A 12,552-nucleotide genomic window follows, 5' to 3' on the forward strand; every position below is an offset into this window, starting at 1 on the left:
CCCTTTGGTATAGTTATCTGCCTGATTTGGCTGTGCACCCACAGACCTGCACCATGAGAGACTTTCTAGGTCTCATCCCTGCTTCTGACATCTCCAAGAGGGTCCCTGGACAGCAGCTGAGGGGTTGCCAGTTCCCTTTGCATCTGTAGTTTTCAGGTCTTCAGGTTTTCACGGTAAAAGACCACTTTCGGTCTTCGGCAATTTGTTAACTATAAGTTTTTCTTGCTGCGTTGTATGATGACTGCATCTTCCTCTCCTCCCCTGTCTCACAGAGGCCGTTGCTGGCATCCTTCCTACCTTTCCCTGCTGGAAGGACAAATGTCCCTCCTCAGACTTCAGGCCGCTTGGTTTTCCTACCACCCTAGCTCCATGAGCTAGACGAAGTCACATTAAAGATCCACCTGACACCACGAGTCATATTCTTGATACTACTATAGGCAGAAAGGGAGTGCGGTGGCTCTCAAAAGTCAGGATTTCAATGATTATTTGGCTTTTTCTTGTTCAAGAGTGACATACTCTTTCCAGCTTTCTAAGTAGAAGTTCAATTTTAAACATTAAACTCTCAATATATTTAATACTATGAGATATCTACTCAATAAATTCTATATAGTCCAGCCAAAGGAAGTTACCAGAACATTAGTTCCTTGAATTGTACTATTGTTTTAAATCAATACTGGGTACTTAATTTTGCATTTATTGCTTCCAAGTTACTTAAATTAATATGTATTTCATTAAGAGGAATTAGGTAACACTAATTTTTATAATGGAACTGATCCTAGATTGAAAAACTAATTTATTGGTATTATCTGGAAATCTTTATTAAAAAGGACCATTGAAAAGTTTTCACTATTTTATGATTAGTATACTCACTGTAAAACTCTAGAAATACAAAGTTTTAAAAAATACAAAAAAAGACTAACTTTTCATACCTTTCTTTCCGATTTTTCATTGAATTTTGCTTATACTATTAACTCTGTATTATAAGCATTTCCCTGTTATTAGGCATTAATTATCTGATAATATTCTATGTGGTGTTCTGTCATGAATGTACTATTTTTCTTGCATTAGAGAATCAAATGATTTGATTATTATTTAAAGAGCCTTGCATCTTACATGATGAAAGCCTATTTTGTAGGTGTAGTTTTGCATTTTTTTCCCTTTGTCAACATTTTATTCAGTAGGGTTTTTAAACTCTGCAGGGTTTTAATGGTGCATGCTCGTGCTGTTGGTGTGAGGGCTACTGTGGGTGCACGCTGCCCACTTCCTCTTTGGGGCTGTTGCTTTTCTGTTCCTAGTGTTCACATGCAGAAAACTTACTCGATTTCTAAGATTCCCCCATTGGTGATTGTCTTGGTAAGAGAAATAAGTGGGGAAAGGAGGTTTCACAAGTCCTTCTTCTTGGAAGACAGTGGAGTGAGAGGCCAGAGGTTAGTCCAGCCCTTGATGGGGGCAGACCACAAAGGCACCCACTGTCTAGGGCAAGTTTTCAGTTTCTGCAGTGCACTCTGGAATGGTTGGCTTCAGGAAATTGGTTGTAGCTCCTTCACTCTCAAGAGGCTTCTGGATTAACCAGAACAGCATCTTAGCAAGTCACACAGATGCTGCCTCCATGTGGACAAGGAACAGCAGAGGGATGGGACTTGGATGCTGCTTCTCACAGTATCCAGGGCCTAGCAGCTGAAGAAAGTACAAATGTGAGTTTCTAACCTGGAAGAACATTCAGAATGATGCAAAAACTCCGGAGCAGCCAGTGTGCTGCTCCTCTGAGGAGAGGGACACTATCCTCTTCTAGGAGAAGTGGGGGGTGGAGGCTCCCATCAGGTAGACCTCTAGAGTTGCCCTGCAGGCTGTGTTTTCCTTCTGCCAGTGCTGACAACCCCCTTTCCCATGGGCTTCTGCCTCTCTCCACCTGCCAGCACTTACCTGCCAGCCCTTCTCCACCCACTTCAAGGAGACTCCAGCGAGCTGGCTGCCAAACCCTTCTGACAGCACCTTCACATACCTGAGGCTAGTTGTTGTCCATTGGCATGTTTCCAGAAAGTTCTTTAATGTTGATTATTACTTGAAAAATATTTGTTATATATCCCCAAGGCTTAAGTTTTGGTTAGAATCTCCATGGAATAATGGAAAGAATTAGGCCCAGATTGGTCTGTGATATTTTTCTTTGGCTTCTAGAAATTAGCTGTGTGATATTATGTATGACCTCCTAGAAGGTGAGTTTTGCACCTAAAACTGGGAATGCTGCTAGCTGGAAAGGCACCTAACCTTGCCAATTTTCCTCAAATACTTTAGCAAATCCTCTCAAGACATTCCTTAAGGCAGTATTTTAGTGCAGGGGTTTTGGTGTTCCTTCATTAGCTATGAAAGAGTGGGTTAATATGTTACATTTTATTATCTTCACAATTACCTTGAGTATCCTAAGGGGAAGATGGAAAAGTGACTATTTTCTGGTTGTCATTTGGACTATTTTTTTGAAGTGAAGAAAACAACCCAGAATTTTTCCTCAATAGAAGGAAATATTAATTTGTAGCACTGTGTATTTTGTTAATTCTTTTGGATAATAGATTGTATCTTACCTTCTGCAGGATTTCTTTTATACTATTTATATTAATTAGTAAGAACTCGAGGGCTTCCCAGTCTCTCACTTGGCAACTAGGCTCTTCACAAAGTCTGTTCCCTTTCTGCAAGTTGTCTGGAGTAAAAGCAGGTGGCCCTCGGGTTTTGAGGCCAGAGCATATGGATTTGGTACAGGCAATTGCTGTCTTAGCAGAACTGCCAACCCTGATCACAACTCTCCCTCCTGGATACTTGCAAGTCAAGGCCCAAGTTCTATACTTAGGTAATGTTTGGATCTAGACTTTATTTATGATAAGATGTTGCATGAAATATATTAGAGATTGAGAAGGGAGAGATTTTGACCAATAGATTTCTGTTGGACTATTTGAGAGTTAATAATTATAAAGGCTTTTTTAAGGGTCTATTCCAAGCAATATGGCAATGGAATAGAGAGTTTAAGGAACTCTAATACACATATACCTTAAGTGGATAGAATTATTATTTTTTACTTTTAAGCAGTACACAACATTCTAAAATGCTGGTAAGCTTATAAACAAAATGGCAAAGCTTTATAGATGAAGTTATCTTACCAATTCCCAATTGTCTTAACAACCAGAATCCATTTATATAACATATATTCTGTCTTCAAGAAAAGTGAAACAAATAAAATCAAGCATGTTTTTCTAACCCATTTTGTAATTTAAATCCAGAGGTTTGGAAATTGTTTTTTTATGGTTGTTGGATTTTTAGAAGAGGAATTAGGAATTTGAAGGTTTTTTGGAAGACTTATTTCTACTTAATGAACAGCATATTTGACCTGCTAAGTGCAGTTCTTGTGTTTCCCCAAGTATAATAAAACATGAGAGTTCTAGTTTGTTTTGTAAAAGTATTGAGAAATGGGCTTTTATTCCTTTCCTGTACATCTGGTTGTAACGTTTTATCTAAAACCAGGTTCTGAACAGGCTGACTCCACATCCTCACTGGAGGTTAATCTAGAAAATAAAATGGCATCAACACCATCCTACTATCCTTCCTTCTGGCAAGTGCTCTCTGAAAAAGAGGTGACGTTGTAAACCTAAAGTTATTTATGGACAATAGAGGCTCCGCTTCTGGACTAGGCTTGACCTGGCCAGTGTTGATTTCCTGGGTCAGCAGGCATCTCTGTTCCTCTGAAGGCTCATGGTCTTTGTTTTATGCTAATGAGGAACAGGGTGTGCAAAAATGATAGCTGTGACGAGGTGAAGCCCCGCTCGGTCATCCGCAACATGTACCAAATCACAAAGAAATCTGCAGTGATTGATAGTGGCCATGTTCCTCTCCTCTGTACTCTATTACATGAAGGGATTGTCTGATTCCTGTTACATACTGAGATTTTAACTACATCTCTTATAATAAAAATAACATTTTGTTATTCTAATAGGCAAACTTCAAATGGAATACTAGCCTTCCTTAGAATGTAAATAAAATTTAGGTTACAAACTTGAAGGGCAGAGTCTAGTGCCTCAGTATAGTTGCTCCGGATTGAGGGAAGTGGGATTATTGGTGCAAACAGGAGCCCAAATGCCATCACATGGCTCTGCAGCTCCATGGAAGTGTGACAGCCCACTCTGAGCCTCCCTGTTATTCATACTCCAGGAATTTCCCCCTGGGAAAACTGTTTATCCTCAGCTACCTGGCTTTGAGGGTCTGCAGTACAAACATTCTTAGTCTGTATGATGTGGTGGGTCAGGGTCCCTTTGAAGCAGCTGTGTGGTCATCTCCTTGAAGTCGATCCTGGCTTTGTTACTCCATCACATAACTGGCTGGGTGCTGGGCATCTGGAAGCAGCTGCTGATTCTGCAAGTGAAAGTGGAGAACTTGGGGAGGTAACTTAAATGGTGTCAGCCAGTTCACTGCCACCCAGGTCTGAGTTCCTTTCATGACGGCCTTTGCAAGCACCAGCAGAACCTCCAGAGATGGGGGAATTGGCTCCTACCCCATAAGCCAGTTTTGTCTTTGGACCCATTGTGCAGATTTCTTGTTGCCTATGGCCCTGTCTGTCACTGCTCAGTCTTTCTGTAGCATCAGATGCTCCCTGACAATGAAAATCAGTTGTCATGGATTTCCTCTTGGGGCTTGAAGGGCAGGTGTCTGAGCATTGGATCACCATAGCAAAACCCTCCATCACACTATCAAGGGGCACCTGGCACAGCTGAGAATCAGATTCAGATGGACGGATGCTTTCTGACACGTTTGGGATGCTGTCAATTCCAGGCCACAGAGTGATGTGCACTCTAGCATCTGTGTGGCCGCCTCCCACTCCTCCTTGGTGATACTCTTGGTGCTACTTTAGGTCTGTCACTGCCCTCTTTGATTTTTCTTCCCAGCTGGTGTGGGCTGGGACTCTCAATAGCTGCTCCTATTCAAATGCGTCCACAGTTGGCACAAGTGGCATCAGGGTTGGATTTTTAAGAGCTTTGGGGTGAACAGTTTATGTGCACCTGGAGGAGTTGGTGTGGTCCCCATGGAGGCTGTTCTAAGCTTTGGAGGTTGTTGACTGCATCCTGGATACATGAAGGCATCAAATTAAGCAATTTCTGGATGAATGAATTTGTCATAGAATTTTTAGTTGTGTCTTTGTATTTCCAAGGCTGTGCAGTAGTACTAGTAAGGAATTTCTGAGGAGGAGCCCCTGAATGCTTTTTGATGATTAGTTAGGACATGCTTGCAATTCGGGCTGGGTGTTTCCACAAAATCAACATTCTGATGCTTTCTTCTTTCTACTTCAACTATCTGATACATTTGCTATTAACTTACATAGTAAAACTTCCTAAAGTACATGAACATAAACTTAGACTCAATAGAAGCCAAATTCATAGAAACCTGAAATTATGTATCATAAAAGTTTGGGAACTTTTAAAAAGTAAAACTACAGTGCCAAAAGAGCTCCAAGCAGCCATCGCAGCAAAGGAGAGGATAACATGAATAGGCATGTTGAAACTGAGGGGAAAGGAAGACTTGGCTAGAAAACAGTGGTTTCTTCATTAGCCTTGGAAGGGAGAGTGGCTTGGGCATTCTGCATGCCTGAGACCATGTAGGTCAGGGCCCCGTGACCTCACGAACGCTTGGAAGGAACCTTTATGAGATGGGCATGGGGGCCCCTGCTGAGACCCGCTAACAGGGTAGGTGGGGTTGGGCAGCAGCCAGGTTCTTTCCCAGGGAGGCATTGAGAAGGTTTAAACCACATAATAACACTCTACCCACTGAGGAAGTCTCCAAGCTTGGACTTGTTACGATTTTTATTTACATGAAGCAATTTCTTCAGCTCTAAGTGTATAAAATAGTTTATTATAGCATACCTTTCCTCTGGTACCCCCAGCCTTGTAACTGTTGAAAATACTATCAAATTCACTCTATTCCCAGTCGGGAAGCAGAGGAACATTTGGGGAAGAAAGCAGAAACCCTGTAACGAGTTCAGAGTCCTCCAAGGCTGATAGTCTCCTGCATGGGGAGGACGTGCCTGAGGATGATGCCCACGGTGCTACGTGCCCTCCGCATGATTGTGGTGGGGCCTGGGCTCACCTACAGACTCCAGAGGTGGCAGCTAGAGGCCAAGAAGACTTGGTACACACATTATCAGGGTGTGACGGGTTGGAAGGAGGAGCCTCAGGATGTGCTGGTTTGCCCTTCACGCACAGTACTGATGAGCAGCTCCTCCTGGGGCAGTGTCTCTACTGCTCAGTAGCTGTGTACTGAGGGGCAGCAGGTGAACACATGTGGGCTGGGCAGCCCTTCCTGCCTGTATCTCTGGATACAGAAATCAATCATCAATCAAAAGTAATCAGTACTGAACATGAAAGACTTTTTTTTGGGGGGGGTCATTATTACTGAAATATCACAGTATAACAACCATTTGCATAGTACTTATATTGTATTAAGTAGTATTAGTAACTTAAAGTATGTATATAGGACATGCAAGTACTATGCCGTTTTATCTAACTCCACCCATGGACTGTGGTATTCATGGGTGTTCTGAAGCCAATCCCTGGTGGATACTGAAGATGACTGCATAACAGTTTCAGATCATGCTAAAGGATGTGAAAAGCCAGGTGTGGTTTGAATGCCTATAATTCCAGTGACTCAGGAGGCTGAGGCAGGAGGATCACAAGTTTGAGGCCAGCATCGGGAACTTAGTGGGACCCTACATCAAAAATAACTAGGGATGGGCTGGGGATGTGGCTCAAGCGGTAGCGCGCTCACCCGGCATGCATGCGGCCCAGGTTCGATCCTCAACACCACATACAAATAAAGATGTTGTGTCCGCCGGAAACTAAAAAATAAATATTAAAAAAATAACTAGGGATATGGGGATATGACTTGTGGTTAAGTGCCCCCTGGGTTCAATCCTTAGTTTAATCACCATTTAACTCTTCACTTCTTTATTTTTTAATCAGTGATGTGGTATTAGCCAAGGGTTCTTCAGATGAAGTGTCATGGAGATGTTTTCCATGAGGGGATTCTTTTCAGCCCTGAAGGATGAGAAAATGCCAGGCCTGGGGGGGGGGGGTCTAGTTTCAGGCAGAGAACTGCAAAAAGGAGCTGAGTCATGAATAAACTTGGTCTGTGAAACACTCACCTAGTTGAAGAGCCAGTGGAGGTAGTAAACTGAACAGGAGTGGAGGTGATCGGAGAGGAGGCTGGAGAGCGTGCAGAGGCCAGGACCTAATGACTGCAAGAGCCACTCAAGTTGCTGGCCATGACAGGGTCTAGGGGTGGTGAGCAGGAGGGTCCAGTGGTTACTCTGGCTGCAGTGTGGACATTGGAGGCACAAGACTGGGGCTCAGAGAGGAGAATAGTGACCAAGACTCAAAGGAAACTGTCACATGCTGCTGGAAGTTGAGATAAATAGGCTCAGAAGTGACCTTTGGGATCGACAACATGGAATCCACTGTGGGTCTTGAAAACACAAAGGTGGTGGTGGTGGTAGTCCATGGGACAGGGTTGGAGAGTCGATGTGAAGTTAGAAAGGGCACTCAGGGGCCATAGTCAATCTTCAGGGAAGTTTTCCTATGAACAGAAGTCGAGAACCCTAGGGCACTCGCTGGAAAGAGATGTGGGATCGAGGAAAAGGTAGTTTCTTACGTAAGACAGCAGAAAAAAAAAGACAAGGGACAGAGGTGCCCATGACTTTAGAGAAGTGCCTTGGTGTAGGTGATGTTCTGTTCTGTTCCCTGTGGACTTCCTGCTCCTTCCCTGCAGTTAACTGGCATCTCCTTGAGTCTCTACCACTTTTTCTGAGAGGGAAATTTTTGATATTTTTAAGTTTTCGACGGACCCATCATGTTTATTTTTATGTGGTGCCGAGGATCGAACCCAGTGCCCTGTGCATGCCAGGCAAGCAGGCTAACACTTGAGCCACATCCCCAGCCCCCTACCACTTTGTGAGCAGATACCTCGGGGAGGCACTGGCTCTTCCTCTTGTGCAGAACAAATGAAGATGTTGTAGCTGACTGACCACAATATGCAATAGAGGCTCAGGGGTAGGTGAGGGTTCATTGAGTGACCGGTTGGTCAACTGGTGGATTCATTCAATGAGCACACATCTCCGAGTCCACTGTGGGCCAAGTGCAGTTTTAGACTTTGGAGAAGCAATGTAAATAAGCCTCCTTCTTCCCTTGAAAGAATTCAGTGCTATGGAGGTTGCAGGGTGGGCACCAAAAGGCATGTGGCTTAGGTGGAGCATATAGTTCAAGGTGGGCTTGTTTCTTACATATACATTTGAAACCATTTCTGGGAGGTGGGTGGTATGTGAGCTCCCTGAGAAAGGAGGTTCTTGAAGAAAGCAGGTTCAGGGGAAGGGGGATTGTGGGCCAGGGGTTATAACACAATAGGGACAATGGGCAGGGAACAAACCTGGAAACGCCATGCCTGTCACAGCCCCAAGGCAGAGGAGGCTGAAATTAGGAATCATGGCCGCTACTTTTGGGAGGTGTGGCATGCTCTCTGGGTGAGTGACCTGTGGCCTCCTGAGGGCGAGTCCTACCTTGGTGAAGGAGATCTCTGAAGTCTGTGTGGCCCCTCACAACTGCAGAGCGTGAGGGCCTAAGAGCGTGGGTTCCTAGGTTCCAGGGATCCTCCTCTACCTTCTCAAAAATGGGTGATCTGGCTTAGGTTACCCAACCTGGCTATTGTGACCTAGGTCACATCATTTAACAGTATTGCTGGGATCAAATGTGGTAACCAACTGAGTACACACTGTCCCATTTGCTGGAACCTGTGAGGTGTGTGCTGTGCAGCCAAATGTCCCACATTCAAATTCTGGTTCTATTTCCTATTAGCCCTGTGACCTTAGTTACCTGGTCTGCACAATGGGAAGAATACTCATCTCTGTCTCCTGATGCATCCAATGAGAGACTAGTGAAGGAATCATCTGTGTAATTGCTGAGAGGAACACCGAGGCCCAGGAGGTGCTGGGTACTCATTACGGTTAGGAGAGTGCACTCAAGTCCAAGGCCGTGTGTGCACTACCTGATGGTTTTTTTTTCCTCCAGTTCCGCCTGGTGGTGAAGACGGCCCTGAAGCTGCTGCTGGTCTTTGTAGAGTACTCGGAGTCCAATGCACCTCATCTCATTCAGGCTGTCTGTGCTGTTGACACCAAAAGAGGTGAGCAGTGTGTTTGCCCCTTATGCCAAGGCAAAAATGTCTGTGGGGAGGATTCCATGTCTCACAGCAGAATGAAGAGTTGGCACCATTTCCTGTATGGACATCTCACTGCAGGAAAAATTTAGGCTGATCAGTACACAGAGATCGGGGCTGGAATGTGCTGGGCTGATGAAGGCCAAGTGCAAGAGCCTCCCCAGGGTGGTCAGGCACTGCTTGCCTTTAGTCTTTCCCAGCTCCCACTGAAATCCACAGAGAACCAGCATCTTGGTCCCTTCCTCTCCCCGCTCCACAGCAAGCACTTTGTTGATCCTGACTCCTAGACGTTCCTCAAACCTTTTCCCTCTTCCCCATGCCTCTCTTTGCTCAGGCCACTCAGTGTCCCTCATCACCCTGAGTGCAATTGGAAGATTTTCTAAAACAGATCTGATCATGTTCCTCATCTAAAACCTGCCATCAGCTCCCCACCCCATGATACCCTTCACCTGGCTTAACGAACCACCTGCCACTCATTTCCTATCTGCTCTGCACCATCCATTCCCATCTTACTTGGGTGCTCTCGGGAACCTAACATGTTCTTTGCTGTATTGTCACCATTGCTGGTGTGCCCTGCTCACGGGCAGGATCTGTTTCCCAGTTTGGTGTCCTAGCTCCACCCCCACTCCCACCCCTGTCTGAGCTGGCAGGTGGCCAAGAGCAAATTCTAGATATGGATTAGTGTGTGCCATGCTAAGGCCTCTCTAATGGCATGAAGCTGACACTAAAATGCTGGAGATTTTATTCTGTTTTTCTCCTTAATGGAACCCAATTAGGATTATCATCATCCTCATAAAGACTTTTCTCTTCATGATTATAACAGCAACATTACTGTAGAACATTTGGGGGGAAAAATGTAAAGGCAATCAAACATCACCTTTGATCTCAACAAAGATAATAGTGAACATGTCGATGTATTTTCTTACAGCTGTGTGAGTGAGCATATGCAGAGTTCTGTACAAATCTGCCTAGATGTGACAGTCGGGAAGAAACAAGGGGCCTAATAGCTCTTTCAGTTCAATCCAGTTGTGTCTGAGTCAACATTACTCTGAGATATTCTGTAAAAGTTGAATCCAAATGCAAAGGGAGGTAGTTTCCTAGTTACTTTGAAAGTTACGGTATAAGTTAATGAAAGCCATTCAGGATCCTAACTGGGGCTCCACGAACACACAGGCAGACATCAGCCCCAGGCACGATGGGTCCAAGCCAGGAGACGACTCCAGGCCTCAGTGTGGGTGTGTGATAAAGAGGAAGCTTAGTGCACAGACAGGGTCTGGGAGGTGGGTCCCAGAAAGGGCAGGTTTCCCACCACCACAGCATATTGCCACCTGGTGCCAGATAAGAGCCTTTTGGCCAAAAGCAGATCCTGTGCTAGCCAAGAGTCCTTAATTAGGATGGCTGATGGCTCAGAAACCAGGTCTGGTTTTTCCAAGCCAGAGTGGGCGTTTGGGAAGATAGTAAGGCAGCTCCTTCCATTTGTCCTTGGAGGAATTGTTCTCCATCCTCCGACTCTGGAGGTTACATTAGGACAATTAATGGGCTCTGTCATCTTGTTCTAGATTTCAGGTAACATGTGGGCTCTTGCCATGGCAGCATGTTAGAAGGGAGAGCTTTCTCATGACCTTGGGATCATTCTTGGCTTTGCTGAGCTGGGAGCTCAGAGCCTCCTTCCTTGGACTTCACATTTCATAAGAGGCCTGTTGTGAGAGTGGGAATGATCCTGAGATTAACCCAGGACTTGGTGCCCCACATCCAAGACTCATCCACAGCCCTAGCCAGAGGCACTCTGCTGTCCTGAGTGTCTCCACCAAGCCAACATGATGGCCATCTTTTTCAGTTAGTAAAAATAGAACAGCTAACGGATTGTTTTCTCAGCTTTGTGGGGTTTTCTGCCCATAAAATGTCTTACACTTTTGCCAACTGCTATCTGTCTGCTACTGCACTAGCAATGAAAAAAAAATAATGGAACTCAGAAATAGCTTATCACACGTGGTTCAATAGCATGTTTCTTTATGGACATGTGTGGTCTTGGCTGTGATTTTATAATACATACATATAACATCATCCTATTTTACTGCTAGTAAAATTATTGCAGAATCCTATGATGGAATTAAACATATAAATATGTCATGGTTTTCTGCAGAGAGCAATATGACTGCCAGGTGTGTTTCCACCTAGGGTTTAGAGGCAGCTCTCCGGTTCTCACATGGACCAGAGAGCAGCCCCAGGTGCCAGAGGTGACCAGGGGCAAACTGAGCATATCCCTTTGTGCACACATATACAAATAAGCCATAATTTTACTCAGAGTGGTTTTAGATTCCTTCCCCAGCAGGGTGAATGGCATGCTATAGACAATCTTTTCTTTAACTAGAAAAACTGTCAGATTCAAGGAATCAGCACATAAAACCAACAAAATGAACTATAGGTCCTCAAACATCATTACCACCTCAAGCAAATGCAGTTGGTCCGGAACAGAGTCCTGTGATTGCTCTACAAACATCATGCAATCATGCGTGGTTGCCTGTGGTTTAACCAGAAGGCTCATTCTGCAGTGTAGCCAGTTTGCTTTGTGGCCTAGAGTGGACCACTTAAAGAACAGGGTTAAAATCTGAGGTGGTCAAATTCCGTATGGGTAGTAATTATTATTTATGAATGACTGAAAATTAATATTGCCTCATTTGATCCAGGCAATTGGACTTCCGCTCAAGAGCTAGAGTAAAAAAGCTAATTGAAGTTAGTCCCTGGGCATGGCTTGTTAATGCACCTATTTTCTGGGTCCCCTAGATCATCTTCTCTTTTGTATTTTCAACCGCTTTCCCCTTCTGGTGACAGGCCTGGCCTGGTGGGAAGAAAGGCAGCAGAGCTCCTGGTAGCCCTTGAGGGGGCTTCACTTTGTCACTTGTCACTTGAGGGGGCTTCACTTTGTCCCTATATCAGAGACTCCTTTTCTTTGAGGTCTGCCCTATGGTGACTTTTGGGCGTTGGTCAAGAACTCACTGCTCGCTGAGCAGGGGACCTCCCCTCTGTTTGCCTCTCCCAGAAAGGATGGGGCAAGGGACCAGACAGGGTAACTCATTTCAAAATTTCTGTCATAAATCTTGGGTCATATTAACTTGGCTCAGCATAGCTTTTGAAGTTCTGTTTTTCATTTGAATGTAAAGTGATGAGATATGACATAATTCTTAAACACGTGTCACACATGATTAACGGGGTTGGGAGGGTGGAGTTCGGCCATCCTTTGAGGCAATCTGTTTCTGCTTGAACATACTGATGGGTGAGGAATGTTCAAAGCCTGGTGGAAACTCGAGGGTGACAGAATTC

The 12,552-nt window shown here is 44.6% G+C and overlaps 1 protein-coding gene across 14 annotated transcripts in view; it reads left to right on the plus strand.

Moving 5' to 3' along the window:
- FHOD3 (formin homology 2 domain containing 3) overlaps nt 1-12,552 on the plus strand; it is a 435,723-nt gene that overhangs the window by 257,073 nt on the left and 166,098 nt on the right. For all 14 annotated transcript variants that reach the window (XM_081263639.1, XM_081263640.1, XM_081263647.1 and 11 more), the window contains exon 7: nt 9,087-9,198. In XM_081263639.1, the coding sequence (XP_081119765.1) occupies nt 9,087-9,198 (112 nt within the window). The remainder of the gene's footprint in view (nt 1-9,086; nt 9,199-12,552) is intronic.

This window comes from Spermophilus citellus, assembly GCF_964194105.1.
Source record: "Spermophilus citellus genome assembly, chromosome: 12".
In the NCBI taxonomy this organism is placed as follows: domain Eukaryota; kingdom Metazoa; phylum Chordata; class Mammalia; order Rodentia; family Sciuridae; genus Spermophilus; species Spermophilus citellus.